The 17,904-nt window shown below is 40.8% G+C and overlaps 1 protein-coding gene across 7 annotated transcripts in view; it reads left to right on the top strand.

The window, feature by feature from the left end:
* The window catches only part of RIMBP2 (RIMS binding protein 2), a 352,577-nt gene that overhangs the window by 301,440 nt on the left and 33,233 nt on the right, over positions 1 to 17,904 (top strand). For all 7 annotated transcript variants that reach the window (XM_030582927.1, XM_030582926.1, XM_030582925.1 and 4 more), the window contains 4 exons: positions 2,190 to 2,341; positions 2,710 to 3,177; positions 8,437 to 8,586; positions 15,629 to 15,787. In XM_030582927.1, coding sequence (XP_030438787.1) covers positions 2,190 to 2,341; positions 2,710 to 3,177; positions 8,437 to 8,586; positions 15,629 to 15,787 — 929 coding nt within the window. The remainder of the gene's footprint in view (positions 1 to 2,189; positions 2,342 to 2,709; positions 3,178 to 8,436; positions 8,587 to 15,628; positions 15,788 to 17,904) is intronic.

Raw genomic sequence — 17,904 nt, 5'->3', positions numbered from 1 at the left:
GTTTTCCTGTCCTCCTCCCTTGCAGTTCTCCCACAATACTCAGTAAGCGGAAAAGAAATTAGTAATATTTGCAGTAAGATGGTGTCTAATATAGACACTATCTCAGCCCTTCCTTGCAGCAGCCTTCCAGGTATCACCAATGCAGAACAAAGGACATGTTATAATGTACAGTAGAACCTCAGAGTTAAGAACACCAGAGTTATGAACTGATCGGTCAACTGCACACCTCATTTAGAACTGCAAGTATGCAATCAGGCAGCAATAGAGACCAAAAAAAAAAAAAGCGAATACAGTACAGTGTTAGCATAAACTGCTAAAGAACAGGGAAAGCAACATTTTTCTTTTGCATAGTAAAGTTTCAAAACTTTATTAAGTCAATGTTCAGTTGTAAACTTTTGAAGGAAGACCCATAACGTTTTGTTCAGAGTTACGAACATTTCAGAGTTACAAACAACGCTCATTCCGAAGGTGTTCCTAATGCTGAGGCTCTACTGTACCACAAACACTAGGGTAAATCACCTGGGCGAGTTGTTTCTGCTGGTAATTGAACTAACACTAGTTTACTGCTGATCTTGCGAAGGGTAAGGTGGGATGAGATCAGGAAACAGCTGTGTATCAGCCTCACTGGTTCAGAGCACTGCTGAAATGGGTCTGTTTCATTGTAATTTAGCTGTATTTAGCAAATATCTCAAGAAAATTCTGGTCTGCAGGGGGCCTGCTTCATTTTCTACCACCAGCACCTCCTCCTCATGTTTTGCTTCTACTGGTGGCGCTTTGAAATTTCAAAATCAGCTCCCAGTACTCAGTGTTCTGTACTGATCTGTGTCTGAAAGGCATGGCCTGAGGTAGTCTGTAGCCAGTTGTAACAGGTTTCCATACACATTGTGACAAAGTTCCTCCTTTACCTTGGTGGGTCCTCTGCTTATTGGCGGATTTGCTCACCTCAGTGATCTTCCCCCTCTGGTGGAACCCACAGTCTGGGTCAACTCCTCCTGTGTCTGATCAGGAGTTGGGAGGTTTGGGGGGAACCCGGGCCCACCCTCTACTCTGGGTTCCAGCCCAGGGCCCTGTGGATTGCAGCTGTGTATAGTGCCTCCTGTAACAGCTGCATGACAGCTACAACTCCCTGGGCTATTTCCCCATGGCCTCCTCCAAACACCTTCTTTATCCTCACCACAGGACCTTCCTCCTGGTGTCTGATAATGCTTGATTGTCTGATAATTCCTCAATCCTCCAGCAGTACACCCTCTCAGTCTCAGCTCCTTCCGCCTCTTGCTCCCAGCTCCTCACACGCACTTCCTCTCCTCTGGCACCTCCCCACCTGACTGGAGTGAGCTCCTTTTTAAACCCAGGTGCCCTGATTAGCCTGCCTTGATTGGCTGCAGGTGATCTAATCAGTGTAGCTATCTCCACTGCCTTCTAGAAAGATCTTAATTGGCCCCAGGTGCCTTGATTAACCTGGAGCAACTGCCATTTGGTTACCACGGTACTAGGGATTTGTTTAGCCTGGGGCTAACATACCTGTTCCTCAGTACTTTACTGTAGCCATCTGGCCTTGTCCCATCACAACACTAATGTTGACAGTTCTCCCACCACTCTTTATATTTACCTCTCCCCACATTCAAAAGAATTGAAGCACTTGTACAAGAGCTAGGGGAAAGGTAAATACAGGACGAGAAACAATGTATTTTCCTTTCCATTTTGTGATTAAAATAACCTAGAGGGAGCAGGATCTGGTAAGTAGGTCACTAGGCTGAGAGGCAGCAGATTCTAGGTTCAATTCGTGACCTGCTCTGGGATCTGGGTAAGTCGCATGACATCTCAGTGCTCTAGTTTTCCCTTCTGTAAAATGGGGCTAGTGATATTTAGCTCTCCTTTGTTAAAGTGCTTTGAGAATCATGGACCCAAATTAAAAGTGATGGATTTGACCCATATATTTTCCTAATTATTATAAAAAAAAAGCAAGGAAAGCATGTCTGGCTAATGAACTCAATACAAACCTTTCCCACGGTTCAAGGTACGAGGAAAATTAGCCCTGTTATGTATGAAAATGTATCTTTCCTATATGCAGACAGGGTGATAAAAAGTCCGCAGTCCTCAAGAATCACAGCAGACTTTTAGTGGTCCGTCTAGTTTAAAGCATGAAATGTAAAATCATTGAATGGTAAGCAAGGCTTTTGTTCTTCTAGGTCCTCCAGCTCCACCTCAAGATATTACCATACAGGCTGGATCGACACCAGCTACTATACAGGTGTCCTGGAAACCACCAACCCTTACATCCACAGGGACCTCCAACGGAGCAAATGTTACTGGCTATGGTGTTTATGCAAAAGGCCAAAGGGTAAGCTTTCTTTTACTTGTTACAGTGGTCAGCAGCTATAGATGTGCAGTTAGCTTAACAGGTAAAGGCAGCAGTTCATGGTTTGCCAAGTTGTTCTGGGTTTCACTGCAGCTATTTTGTCACTTTATTATTTGCCTAGTTTGTAAGTTGGCTATGGAGTTCCTGTATGTAAACTCATCGGGAAGACATAGCTCTTCAAACAAGCCTAGCTGAAGTGTTACATCTAATTGGTGCAAATTGATACAGCCCTGCAGTGCTGATTATTGCAGCCAACAGGCAACACTTTTCAAGAGCGTAGGAAGCCTTTCATGGTGGCGATGGGAGGAAATGTCTTTTCACACTTTTAAGATGCATGTTTATGTGTTCAGGTGGCAGAGGTGATCTTTCCAACAGCAGAGAACACCTTCGTGGAGCTAATGAGAATACGGAATGTAGAAGCTAAGGAAGTTACCGTGAGAACACTTTCTGCACAAGGGGAATCTGTGGACTCTTGCGTTGCTGCCATTCCACCTGACCTATTGGTGCCTCCAATCACTCACCCTCGGACTGCTCCCAAATCGAAGCCATTAGCAAGTGCCGGGGCCCCAGATACCAAAGATGAACATTTAGGTCCACGTTCAAAAATGGATGAGTCGTGGGAGCAGACTCGTTCAGCATCTCCCATTCATGGACACACATTGGAGCCTCCTGCCCCCAACTTTCAAAGCCCGCTTCAGGGAAGGAGGTCTCCCTCGCCTAATCGAATACTTCCTCAGCCGCAAGGCACACCCGTCCCAAACACTGTTGCTAAAGCCATGGCAAGAGAAGCTGCCCAGCGTGTTGCAGAGAACAACAGGGTAAGGCAAACTCTTTCTTACACCCTGTCATATAGAGAGGCTTGGTTGCAAATCATTTAGGGAGGAAAAAAGGTAGATCACCTTTTATATTAAAGTTCCATTTATAAATACTTTATAAAGGGTTAATAACTGATTAATAAAAAGTTAATCAATTGTTGTAGAGTCCATTAGGTTTGTAGGTTATTTAAGGGGAAAAAAGCAAATACAGTACAGTACTGTGTTAAAAGTAAACTGCTAAAGAAAAGGGAACGCAACATTTTTCTTCTGCATAGTAAAGTTTCAAAACATTATTAAGTCAATGTTCAGTTGTAAACTTTTTAAGGAACAGCCATAATGTCTAATATGTCTCATAACTATGTCTAATAACAATCTATAGCTCTGTCTACTGATGTGCTTACAAACACCTAGAACATCATATCTGTACAGGGAATCTGATGTGAATGAAATCTATTAAATCTAAAGCTTACATAATTTATTAAACCTTTTATAAACCAGTTATAAATTCTACACTAATATAAACCGTGACCAGAATCTACTCCCAGATGTTTGAATGGATACGCTGACCATAAAGCACAGAGATTCATAGATTCTAGGGCTGGAAGGGGCCTCTAGAGGTCACCGAGCCCAGTCCCGTGCCCTTATGGCAGGACCTGTAAACCAAATACTGTCTAGACCATCCCTGATAGACATTTGTCTAACCTACTCTTAAATATCTCCAGAGATGGAAATTCTTCAACCTCCAGGCAGTTTATTCCAGTGTTTAACCACCCTGACAGTTAGGAACTTTTTCCTAATGTCCAATCTAAACCTGCAGTTTAAGCCCATTGCTTCTTCTTCTATCCTTAGAGGCTAAGATGAACAAGTTTTCTCCCTCCTCCTTATGACACCCTTTTAGATACCTGAAAACTGCTATCATGTCCCCTCTCAGTCTTCTCTTTTCCAAACTAAAAAACCCAATTCTTTCAGCCTTCCTTCATCGTTCATGTTTTCTAGACTTTAATCATTCTTGTTGCTCTTTCCTGTTCCCTCTCCAATTTCTCCACATCTTTCTTGAAATGTGGTACCCAGAACTGGACACACTATTCCAGTTGAGGCCTAACCAGTACAGAGTAGAGCGGAAGAATGACTTCTCATGTCTTGCTCACAACACACCTGTTAATGCATCCCAGAATCATGTTTGCTTTTTTTGCAAAAGCATCACACTGTTGACTCATATTTAGCTTGTGGTCCACTCTAACCCCTAGATCCCTTTCTGCCGTACTCCTTCCTAGAAAGTCACTTCCCATTCTGTGTGTGTGAAACTGATTGTTCCTTCCTAAGTGGGACACTTTGCATTTGTCTTTATTAAACTTCATCCTGTTACCTCAGACCATTTCTCCAGTTTGTCCAGATCATTTTGAATTATGACCCTATCCTCAAAGCAGTTGCAATCCCTCCGAGTTTGGCATCATCTGCAAACTTAATAAGTGTACTTTCTATGCCGATAGCTAAGTCATTGATGAAGATACTGAACAGAGCCGGTCCCAAAACAAACCCCTGCAGAACCCCACATGTTATACCTTTCCAGCAGGATTGGGAACCATTAATAACTACTCTCTGGCTACAGTTATCCAGCCAGTTTTGCACCCACCTTTGTAATGTGTTGTCCTTTGATCTCTTGGTGATAACTCCAAAAATTCTTAAAAATTGAAATACATTTTTAAAAAGTCTGGTTTATTTTTGGCAAATTAGGTTAAACATTTAACTCCCCACACCATGTCACTTCTTACCACAGTTAAAACTGTCAATAACAAAATACTAAGCCTTCAGCCTCAAGGCTTGGGAACAGAGCCATCTGATCTGTAAGAAGAAAAATGTCTATGAAAGTTTGACCAACAAAGAGCTGTTATACAATAAGCCCTTGGAGCTCGCTAATGCTGAGCTCTTGCAGCTCACTAGAGAGAGCACGTTGCAGAGTTGTGAGCCTTTTATTCACTGAAATCACTGTGTTGGTTGCAGTTGCAGGCTTAAAGAGTTAAGCCTCAAGAACACACATCAAGAGCAGTCTGGTTGAATATAGCATCTAAGAAGGAGAGTAGTGAGAGGTGACGTTTCATAGCTCGTGTTACATTCTAAAAGTATAAACACCCACGCACGTAAGGTTTGTTACCTCATCACTGACGCATCAGACAACACCAGATGTGAATAGGTAGTGCAGAACATTGTGTTCCTGTCAGTGTGAAGGGATGATTCATTGCATTAGATACCAGCTGAAGCTCTGTAACCCCAAAGGCTAGCAGATTTCTTTCACTACCTGTCGCATCCAGTATGGATCTCCATAAGCTGCTGTTACTTTTGTGGGCAGAATTTGGCCCTTATGCAATAGCATCCCTGACGTAAACATCTAACCCCCCTCCCCCCAAAAAGGGCTGAATTAATGTGCTCATCTCGATGACCAATGAACCATGCAAGCAAACCCTTGGAGAGTGAGATGAGGCTGGCACCCTGTAGCTGTTGCTTTCACCTTGCCCTCAAATTAATCTGCCTGGCAGTTGCAGGGCATTGCCAAGTGCAGATGAACTAGACAGTCTCAAAAATAAACCGAAAAACATACCTGAAAACATTTGATCATTTCCTGTTTCCTACATGGGGCAATTTCCCAAGACCCCAGCTTTTAAAATGTCAGGTGATACTCATATTTAATTAATTTATTTTGCTATTAATATCCTTGCTTGAAATTCCTTGTGAACTAATTAAATTAAGTTATTAGCATAAGAGTACGCTCAGTCTAGGCATTACTGTGCATGACTGTCTTGTTGTTCTTTATGTACCATCCAACCTTGTTCTTTATGATGGTTTCTTTGTTTTGATGAATACTGTTAAATGATACAATGCTGCAGGGTCTTTGGGGCAATCTAGCCCCACAAATGCATTAGGCAATTAAATAAGACCGTTTCAGTGTTAAAGCAGTAATTAACAGCAGCAGGAGAGTAAAGTGAAGATACATCGTTTAGGGGAAAGGGCATACATTTGTGGATGAGATTTCAAAACCTATGGGCAGTCAGTTGAGGCTGTTCTGCACAGCAGAGCTGCAAAAGAGAAGGCTGTCACCCCAGCAGTGGTGCAAGGGCAGACAGGAGGATGAATGGAGTGATTGAGAAGAGGACAGAAAGGGACATTCCTTGAGGAGGGATGGAACAGGTATTATAGGCCCCAGTTCTGCAAAGCACTTAAACATATGCTTACGTCCATCTCTGTTCAGCAAAGCATTGAGGGATGTTTCATATAAGTCAGAAGATGAACTTGTGCCTATCTGAGAAAAGTTGAACAAATGCTTACTTTTCAGATTTGTAAAGGTTTTTTTAGGCACCTCAAGTACCTGAATATCTTTAAAATCTGGACGTAAATGCTTTCCTTAAACAGGGCCCTAACAACTAAGAGGGTAATTTAAAACGGCACACTGAAATGGGTGAGCAAACTAAGGTTCTGCTTCTGCAAATGCTTATCCATGGGCATAACTTGGCCCACCAGAATAAAGTCCTCTAGACCTCAGTGGAGCTACTCAGGTCCATAAAGTTAAGCCTTTGTTTGCAGGACTGATGTGTAAGTCAACTTAGCCCATTGGTTTATATTAACACCAAATATTTTCTCTTGTTTGATGTTATTTGACACAACACTGCAAAAAGCTATTAATGGTATGTTCTCTGGGTACCTCATGCAACAAAAGAGACTTTTGAACGCTACAAAATGAATGCAATGTGAGAAAAGCCACCTGGGCCAATAAACATTGATTAGCCTCCTTTTTCTTGATTTGTTTGTCAAAACAGAAGTGCACAAACCTTATCTGATTGACAGCTGAGCTCAGCTCATGAGAATGAGATTCTGTCCTAAATTTAAATTCTTAAGGGTGTTGGGATTTGGGGGTGGGGGAAGAAAACAAAATCACCAAACCCAGTTATATAATGACAAGCAAGTTTGGATGCCAATTGCATTACAGCTGATCCTTCTAAAAAGCAAATGGCAAATCAGAAAGAAGGGTCGGATGAGCTGGACACAAGGATATGTATTAGGGGAGCACAAGTGAGTCTATTCTGGATGGCTACTGGAATGAATGTAAGACAGATGGAGCAACAGTGATTAGCTAGAGAATGACCGCAGTGTAAGGGAAGGGGGCTGAGAACCTTTTTTTAGTTTTTGCAAAATCACTGATCTACATTCCAAAACATGTTTAATTAGATTCACGTTTGGATTAGTAATTAATAAATCTTCAAAGGTTCAATGCCGGAGACTATGCAAAAGTTCAGGGTCTAGATTCCCTCGGGGGTAAGCCAGCTTCTGCCAGCAGCACCTATGGTACGTAGTTCTCAGTAGTGGAAATCCTCTGTGTACTGGGTGGCGGTGGTGTAAGCCGCTGAGCCCCCATGTACCTCTAACCAGAAAGCTGGATGGTGTGGACTGAGGAGGGCTTGTGGGTCAGCAGGATCTAATGATTGAGGGTAACATTCACCTTGGTGCAGAGGATCAGCACAGGTGATTACGCCTTTACAATAAGGAAGCTTTAGTGAGGTTTCAGTGGTGCACAGATATTGTGTGGTCCTCTGCATAGGGGTGAATTTCACCATCTGTGCATTGCCGAGGCAATTTCTGCCAATGAGACTCCTGTGGGATCCCCTAGAAGAGACTTAAAAAAGGATTTAATAGAAATTAAAAGAAGCCCATTCTGTTCTCCCCGAGAGTGAGTGCCCTATGGATGCAAAGTCCTTGGTTTTCAGGAAAGTGGCACATGCAAAAGGAGAAATTGTTCTCCACTTAGTCCTAACACACATGAGTTGAGGCACTGACTAATAATGACCATAGGTAAATTCAACATATTCAGGGAGGAACTCTGGTTTTTTGTCTTCTCTGAAAGCACAGTGCCTTCAACATCATATTGAGACATTTGTTTCAGTAATGACTCAAGGAAAGAGCTCTACCTACTGCAACCCCCCGCACCATTTCCTGGAACATCTAGGTGTTCTTCTGAGATTACCCAGCCAAGTGCCTACGCTCACTTAGCTTGTGAAATGTGATGGGATTCTAGCAAAGAGGTACATGCCAGTGAGTGAGACCAGTTAAAGGAACCAGAAGTTTATCATTTGAGTTCAAGCCATGGATATATTTAATTGAGGTGTCTTAGAGGCAACAGACCTGGAATCATTAACATCTCTTTGTTGGCTTGCTGGAAACAATGTAGGTGAAGGGGGGTGCTCGCGTTTCTTTACCATGTTGGTGTTTCGTCAGATGGAGAGAAGGAGTGTGTTTAGCGAAAGGAGTAATATGGCGCATTATGCAAACTCAGATGAGGAGGAAGACGGCTACGATTCTCCCAGTGTTAAAAGGAGAGGGGCTTCAGTCGACGATTTCCTAAAAGGCTCAGAGCTTGGAAAGCAGGTAATTCATGTGACCTCGTTATAGTAATAAGGAGGGATGCAGGTCTGCAATGTATTGAAAATATTTTATGACGCTCAACACATTAACCACAGCACTATCATTCAGCTGACTGTCAAACCAATATGGTCTATGGCTAAGCAGCCAGACTTGTATGGAGTTAGATGAATAGGCTTTTCTACTCCTACAGCATTATACTGCCTTCTAGAAGCTGAATGTCTTTTTAATTGTCTGGCCTTTTGCTCATTATAAAGGCTGGTATGTTGTAAAGGCTGATATATGAATCTGTTTGTTACAACTAGCAACAACCTTAATAACTGAAAAAGAAGGTAAGTGGAGACATTTTTGAATCTGGGCTTTCTCTGCATTATGCTTTATTTTTACATCTATTAACCTGCTATAAGGTTTCATTTAAAAGCCATGAAATGTCATCCTTACAAGCAGGGAGCTAGCACAGTATGTCCCTTGCATGCTGCAGGAGGGAGAAAGATGCTGTCAGAAGAATTTCCTAAACCCAGTCTTCAGCCTCACCTACTGAAAACACTACAAGACCATTTAATTTTTTACTTTCAAGTGAGCTGAGCCGCCTATTACAACAAAGTAAAAATAGGGCTGGAACTTTTTCTTAGCATATTACAATATCTTGTTGGCAGAATACTCCCAGTTCTGATATTGGGCATAATTAGAGATGTGTACCCTTTTATTTTATTTAAAGTGAATTTTGTAATGTGGTATTACAGCATCATGGGTTTGTCTCTAGTGATTACAGTTTCAAGCTCAACAGAGGGAAAGTCACCTCTGCTACTTGCTTCAGATTTAGAATTTCTAGTAACACATAAAGACCAAAGACAGTGACCACACACACATTCACAAATACAAGGTCTAGTCTGTTTTACAAGTTTTATTAATGTTACACAATTAAAGTCAAGATTGCCCAAGCATATAGAAATTCTATTCAGACCTATACACAAGTTCCAAATATGGTTATACTCACATCTTCCTAGATAATGTTAGGGTCTGATGGGTCTCTCATGGGTTGATCATCAGTAGAGGGATGGTTCCTACTGGAGTTTTCCCATAGGAAGCTCAGTTTTCCTAATCTGGGCACCCTCTTTCTATAATGTGATTCTGACTATATCTCATTAGCAGTTACACACGTCGTGCATCCTGCAGTTAGGGCATGTATTAGAAAAATGTGACTACCGGGTATCTTGTAAGCAAAAATTTACTCTTACTATTAATTTTTCACATCATCACCCATTCCCGTAATCTTGTGGTAGGGCCATTTTTTGGTCACTTACTTATGTCAAGCGTTTCTTAAGCCAATGGCCTACTATGGCTAAGCTAAAATCTTACAGGCCTCAGCCTGTAGGCCTTGCATTTCAGCCCTGCTTACTTAGATAACTAATGCATACTTATCCCTTCTAACTACAGATCAAGCTTATGCTTCTATAATCCTACAATTTAACTCTATTTAGCATACAATGATTATACATGACATACCATGTTAGTTAATCGTAACATCACACAATAAATGAACAACAAACTAAAATCATTGGCTACAGATGAGTCCAAGCAGTGACCTTTGCTTTGCACACACAGGTTCCCTGAGTATTCTGAGATTTTGGTTCAGCTCATTATCAAGAGAGTGGCATTTGTAAGATATTGATATTGTTTTGGATTTTAAATCCCCTCAAAGATCTTTGACTTGGGAGGTTGGTTCCATCTGTAGAGGCAGTAGTTCAAATTTGTAGAACTCTTGCACTCAGGTTGCACCTACAAACTGTATACATGCTCTCCAGACACATGTGCACGGTGCATCTGAGTCTGCAGCTATGGAAATTGTGTATTCAAAACACACTGGTACATGGAAGTATCTGACTGCACATGCAATTACCTGACTTGTGCAGCAAATGAGCGGTTTGCAGGCGAAACTTAAAGGTGCACCAGGTTGATTAAACCAATAGATATAATACAATTTAAAATTATTTTGTGTGCATCTAGGCCAAGATTTTCTAAAGCAACTATTGATTTCATAAGGAAGTCTGGTCCATTATTTAGGGGCTAGCCTGGCATTCCGGAGAGCTAGGTTCAATTCCCTACAATGCCACAGACATCCTGTGTGACCTTGGGGAAGTCACTCAGTATCTTCCTGCCTAGGTTTCCCCAACTGTAAAATGAGGACAGTAGCACGGCCCTGTATCACAAAGGTGTTGGAAGGACATTAAAAACTGTAAGGTGCTCAGACACTACAATAATGGGAGTCGTATAGAAAACTAAGATAGGTTTTGGTTGTCTCCATTTTTGTAAGCCCACTTTGGAACCCCTGTCTGTTTTACTGAGTTCTAGAGATAGAACACTTTCTAATTGCATTAACCCATTGTGACGCTTTCTCCAAATACCCAGGATTGTGATCTCCTTGTACTGTAACCCCCTGCCTCAGTGAGAGAGAGACTTGATTGTGCTTAACTGGGTGTCAGATCTGTGACACCACCCAATCTCCTCAGGGCCATGCCAGCCCTTGCTTTGCCTTGCAGGTTAGCAATAGTGCACCCCAAACCCCTTTGTAGTGTTCCCCTGCAGTGTCCAGCCCTTAAGCACTAGACACTCACAGAAATTACCAGGTGAGCTTTCCCAAAAGACCAATACACACACCTGCTTGTTTGATTCAACTGAGGATCAGCTCCAATATAACATCCCAGCACTGACATATTTATAGTGAGAACAATCATCAGTTAAGGCTAAGATTTAAGAGAGAGTGAATAGGGATAACAATGGGAAGAGAAATGATTACATATAAAACAAAAAGTATAATACATTCTGTTTATGACAAGTTTAAACTTAACTTTAACAGGCTAACAGCCTAAAATAGTTTCTCTCACCTAAAGCTCTCTCTCAGCATCTCCAAACAACATGGCTGGGATCGTCCTTTCATGAATGCAAAAATCCCTGTCCTTTTTGCTTCCTCAGTGAAGGATAAAGAGGTGTCCTGTTGGCCTTCTTTTTATATCCCCAAAGTTCATGATTTTGTTCCCCGTGTCAGGATGAACCCTCTTGGTTTATTCCCTGATGTGTTGGCTCCGTGTTGCCTTCACAGTCACATTTTGACATGGTGTGCAAATGGCCTTCCATTGCGTTGGCTTACAATGGCTTTGTTACATGTGAACTGAGGCAGGCAGGTGAATATACATCCTTTGTCTGGTCAAAACCTGCCTGACAGCCCTGTTTTGATTCAGATTTTAAAACAGTATATGTACACAACTCCTTAAATATCATCCTTACATATATCTCACAATGATTATGCGGACCAGTATGATATAAGCTTTTAGTAGACCTCACTTGACCCGCTTAATATGAAAACAACGTGTTGGGTGTAGTGAGCTTGCCAGGCCTCTCAGGAGTTACTGTTATGGAACATTGAACACTTTCCCAGTTGACTTTGAGGGATTCTTAGGGTCACACCCAGTTAGGGTGACCAGATAGCAAGTGTGAAAAAATGGGACACTTTTATTTTCGCGGGGGGGGAGGGGGCTATAGTTGCCCCTAACATCAGGACATATGATTACCCTACACCTACTGTGCCAAAATACCCTACTTCTTTCCCCTAAAAAGTAACACTTTAAAGTTTCTCAGTTCAAAAGATGAACTCTGTTTCATTCAGCTTTTCTGTGTTCATTAAATACAAATTGATTATTACCTGTTTATGTTTCAGCTATATAAGAGAGGCACCTACTAGTAGCTTAATTGCTCATTTGAACTATTTATGAAAATTGAACAATTGCACTGCATAATTTGTTAGTAAAGAACCAATTTCTGCACTTTTTGTATGTAATTCTACTACATCCAGACCTAAGCAGGAAGTTTAATAGGAAGTGTTTTTCACATAAGATTTTAGGCGTGGTTATGGTCAAATGTGGTTTTGAAAGAATCTGGTAGTTTATTTCACTATTTCACTTAGTTTATTATAGTATGGCTTTAATCTGTGTATACCAATTTGTGTTCTGAAGTTGATATTATGCTGTGCATTTATGCCAAATTAAAAGCTTTTGGCATAGTCTCACTTGACGCATGAAGTAGATAGAAAGAAAGAAAGAAATCAGAGCAGGCAACCACAAATACAGGTAAAAAGGATGTTGTTCAATAGTGGTGTTCTGTTAATACTAAGGACTGCCATGGTCTATAGTTCTGTAATTGTGTAACATAATATACAGATTTAAAAAAATTACATTTGTGATTATATAGATCGCATCTCTTCCAAATCTAAACAGTCACTGGATCTGCCAGAGTCTTCCTGTGTGACTCTGGGCAAAGCAATTAGGATTTTTAAAGGCTAACTACCATTGAAATAAAAATATTCAAGGCTTACCCTTGACTACACTGCAACTACTCACTGCCTTAAAGTTAAGGATGTGCATTTGTTTGCAGGATGGGGGCCCAAAACACAACGATTTTTTAAAAATCTGCTTAAATAGTTAGCTGCAGTATCTTGTTATGTGCCCATTAGATGCTTCAATATTTTGTAATGAATTAATCTGTTACCAACACAGAATGTAATTCTACAATTATTGCTTACATAAATTTGAGCTAATTGCATTACATGTCGTAACAAGTTCTAACGCCTCAATTAGAAGGTTTTCATTAAATAATTGGTGGGTATTTAACAGACACCTCTGTTATTAAATCAACAGCAGATAAGCTTTGGAGATTGTTTGAAAGATTCCTGCTATGTAGCTGTGCAGCTTTTCTCTGGCAATAACAACCTTTGATAATCTACACGATATTACAAACGCGGCTCTCAGTCAGTCAGTGCAGCCCCCAATGAACTCCCTTGTGTTGTCTGGGGATAACTGAGAACAGGATTTGACTCACTGAAACTGGAAGTAAGATTCCATTGGAATTGCATGGGTGAAAGAGAGCACCAGACGGAATTCTGGGAGTCTTTCATTTCGTAAACTAACTGAAAGCATTAACTCGTACAGTGACTTTTATTCTTAAAATTACCCCCTCATGTAATACAGCTGAGGGAAACTGAAAACATTCATGGGTTTGATCCTATTTCCTTGGATAGCAACACAGTGTTCGTAAAGGACTGGATCTCAGAACCCTGAATAATAACAATCCTTAGCTTTTGACCACAAAGTATTTTACAGTGGAAAGTAAGTATCATTACCTGCATTTTACATAGGGGACATGGAGGCTTAGAGTGGAGAAGTAACTTGCCCAAAGTCACACAGTAGCTCAGCAGCAGAACCGTGAATAGAACTATGGTCTTCTCCCTCCCAGCAGCCTGATCTACTGGGCCAAGCTGGCTCCCAAAAGCAATGAAAGAAGAAACTTAGCATTAAGGAACATCTCATGCAGCTGAGGCACATTATAGAGATACACACTGAGATCTCCAGAACTATCTTCTAGGAATCAAGAGAGTGCAAGTCTGCTGTAATATTTGGAGAGTGAACATATTTTCACTTCAGGGTAATTGCTTACTGCAGACATTTCATTTCATTTCTGGAAGTTTACAGCAGTTTATTGATGCTAATACATTATGGAACTATAGGAATTGATTCTGGTCTACGAAGATTGTTTCTGCTGTAGTATTTCTCCTGGGGAAATAGAGTAACTTCTGTTCCTTGACATTCTAGTATTTCAGTAATTTATTCTTTTTCTGATGCAAATAGGTTTGCTCCTGGAAATTGTCTCTACAGCATACAGTACAGCTCCCTTGACATTGAAGGTGAGACTGAGCTGTGTAGTTCGCATTTGAATCTGAACATATCTAGACGGAAGGGTGTTTGGAGCCTAGCCTCTGCTCTGGCCCATTATAGAAATGCAGGGCTAAATCCTTATCTAGCGTAAATCAGTATACCCTGGGATACACCAGCTGAGGATCTGCCCCATGAAATTCGGATCTGGAGCCAAACTTCACATTTCAAGAATCTTCAGACCTGGAATTTCTGGTTGGGCCTACCCTATCCTGAACTGATATGCTTTAGACTCAAACTGTATATAAAGAGGTGTACTTTTTTGCTGTCCGTATTTTGAGAATGGGAAGATTACACCAACAGAGTAGGAAGATGTGTTATCGGTTACTTTGAGATTTGCATTTTAGTTTTTACACAGTGCACATGTGAGACTTTTGGGCTCATAATTTTTAAGTGGGCCTCAACTTAATCATTTGCACAAGCAGATGAAACTGCGTACAGATCTGAAGCACCAGTGTGATTTTGTACAGAAAAGTAGATGCCTCATTTTAAAAATATACCCGGGGATGTAGAATCACAGTAATGTTTGGTTTGTTGTCTGGACTGTGGGTATAAATCATGACACTAGTAAAACAAAACAAGAATTTACCAAAGACAGTTAAATTTAACAGCAGCAATTCAATAAAATAGCTAATTTCTTCCGTCCCTTTCACCTAGTTGAAAACACAGACAACTTAATTTAGTGGAACTAACTCTAGAAGGACATTAAAATTCTATCAATTCTGCTCCCTAGATGCCTGAACAGAATGAGATCATTGACCCTCATCAGCCAATGAAAATTTACAATATAGAAACATTATGTAAGAACGAAATGGTGCTCTGAAGAGTCACGTGGGGTTTACTGTTAGATATAGCAGACATCAGATATGACAACGAAGAGTAGCTGACGTGTGAATGGAATTCATTATCTCAGTTAGAGCCTTCACCAGATGGTCAGCAAATCCACTGACACATGCAGAGCCTCGGGTAAACCAAGGGGGGTTTTTTAATCGGGGTCTCATGAGGTTTGTGGTTGGAGTGGAAGTGGAAGTGTAGTGCTGGTTGAGTCATCTGTATGGACTGAATCCAGGATTTCTGGAACTTAAGGTGTGAGCAAGCTAATAAACCTCTATTTTCTCAAGCCACCTGAGGGCTACTGAGAGTTGCACCTGGTTAGTGTGGGTTACACAAGGTATTATTGCAATATTCAAGCTGCCAGTTGCTGCTTTGCCCCCCGTCTGTGGGGGCACTATCACTTCAGATTTTTAAACCTTGCAGCCTCTTTTCTTTTCTATGCCATCCAATAGCCGCACTACTGCCAGGATGAGGAGTACCACACGGAGAGCAGTAGGGGCTCCGACTTATCCGATATCATGGAGGAAGATGAAGAAGAGCTGTATTCAGAAATGCAGCTGGAGGATGGAGGAAGAAGACGAGTCAGTGTAACATCACACAACACACTCAAGGTAAGAGTGACAGAAAAGGGGGGCTTAAACTTCAGAGAAGGGCAAGGCAAATTCTTCCTTCCTTCCACGCACTTTTTTTCTTAGTCTGCTGTGGACGTTACAGTTCACAGTGGCCTACAGACTAGAACTGGGATGAATGCTGTTCATAATGTAAAGTTCCCCTTATGAAGTCCACTTAATACTCAATTCTCTGGTATTAGCCAAGAGTTTCACATATTGAAGACTGTCTTCGGGCTGTTATGCAATTATCTGTTTTGCTGTGCATTTGGGGGTGCTGCTGTGCTGCAGTATATTGGACGTGCATCCAGACCACTAGAAGTTTTCTGATGTCTGCGTGTGCATGAGTGCACATCCACACACGTGTCTTTGAATTTAAATCTCCTGTGGACATCCTCTCCATATTACTGACCAGGTTCTTGGAACTACCTCCCGGGATCCTTCTAGTGCATGCTAGTAAAGGATTTGAGGAGTTTTATTCAGTGCAATATGGATTCCCAATAGTGTGGATAAAGCCCATAGTCATTAATCTTAGTGTCGTGATCATTAATGATCTTCTGGTGGCAGAGGAGACAATGGTAAACATATGTCAGGAATGATGTCTCAAAAACTGCATAGGAGGATTCATCCTACAAGGTGATTTTATTCATCCAATTAGAATACACACTGCAAACACTAAACTTTCGCAACACAGAATTTCTGTTTTCTGTAATATGACATTTAGTAAACTGCTTCTTATGTGTATACTATTACCATGCTAAGATGCTTCTTCTTAACAAGCTATATGATTGAAACTATACAGAAACCGACAGGTCATTCTTCCCACAGCCAAAATGCCGTGTTACTAAAGAACATGCTATACCCTTATGCAAAGCACATACACAGGGATATTGTAACCATTGTGATAACTGCTTCTATATATTTTATATACAGACTTAGGATTTTATGCAACTTATAAAGACATACTGTCTAGTACATTTTCAGAAAAAAATCTTTCATTCTCCTGTTTAGTATCCTTGTAAAAGCTTGAAAATGAAATGGCTCTGACTGCCACTAGGCAAACACTGGATTATCCCTAGGCTTCTCTGGTTCTTTATGAATCAGTAGCATATTTACTATTACTTTTTACGTCTGCGTTAACAGTACTGTCAGCCCAATTCTGAACACATGGGCCAGATCCTCAGCTAGGGTAAATCCTCATAGCTATGTTAAAGTCAATGAGTATATGCTGATTTAATGCAATCTGAGGATCTGCCTCAAGGTTCATTGTTAACATCTGTTATTTGAATGGCTGCGCAGAAACAGATTTTAATGTGAGAATGCCACATACATTTAGGGAAAGGGAGTAATTTTAGAATTTGGAGGACACTCACCACTGCATTTATAACTATATTGCTTTAAGTTTTAGACCAGGTTCTAGAACTAAAATACTTGACAGTATCCCTGTTTTGCTAGATCCAATTCAGCTTTGCAGCTGCTGTAATTAAAAAAGAAACAAAAACACATTAATTGAACTCTCAAATGCATATGCGATTTGCATTTGAAAGTACACCAACCCAAGCACTTTGAGCTATGATTGCAGATAGCTGACATTCAGTATTTTCTGTACCAAGTTAATAGATACCCTCATGTAAAAGAAAAGTGTACAAGACACGACTCACTTTACTGTGCAGTTATTATTCCCTGCAGTTGCTCTCCAGATAAAGGCTGATGTGTAAACCAGGAGATCCCAACTTGAATATCAGGTCGGAGCATCCATGAAATTTAAGGATGTTTGGAGTCTGATCAAAACTATTTCTAATTCATGTTTATTTATATTTTTTCCATATTTATGGAACCTTTTCAAAAAAGCTCTGGGAACATGATAGACAATTAAAAAGTGTATTCAAAAATCATTCACATAAATACAGTAGAACCTCAGAGTTAGGAACACATTGGGAATGGAGGTTGTTCATAACTCTGAACAAATCATTATGGTTGTTCTTTCAAAAGTTTACAACTGAACATTGACTTCATACAGCTTTGAAACTTTACTGTGCAGAAGAAAAATGCTGCTTTCCCTTTATTTTTTTAAGTTGTTTACGTTTAACCCAGCTCTGTACTGTATTTGCTTTTTTTGG

This window comes from Gopherus evgoodei, chromosome 13, assembly GCF_007399415.2.
Source record: "Gopherus evgoodei ecotype Sinaloan lineage chromosome 13, rGopEvg1_v1.p, whole genome shotgun sequence".
Classification (NCBI taxonomy): Eukaryota; Metazoa; Chordata; order Testudines; family Testudinidae; genus Gopherus; species Gopherus evgoodei.
Note: the sequence above shows the minus strand (reverse complement) of the source record. Positions and strands in the feature narration are given on the sequence as shown.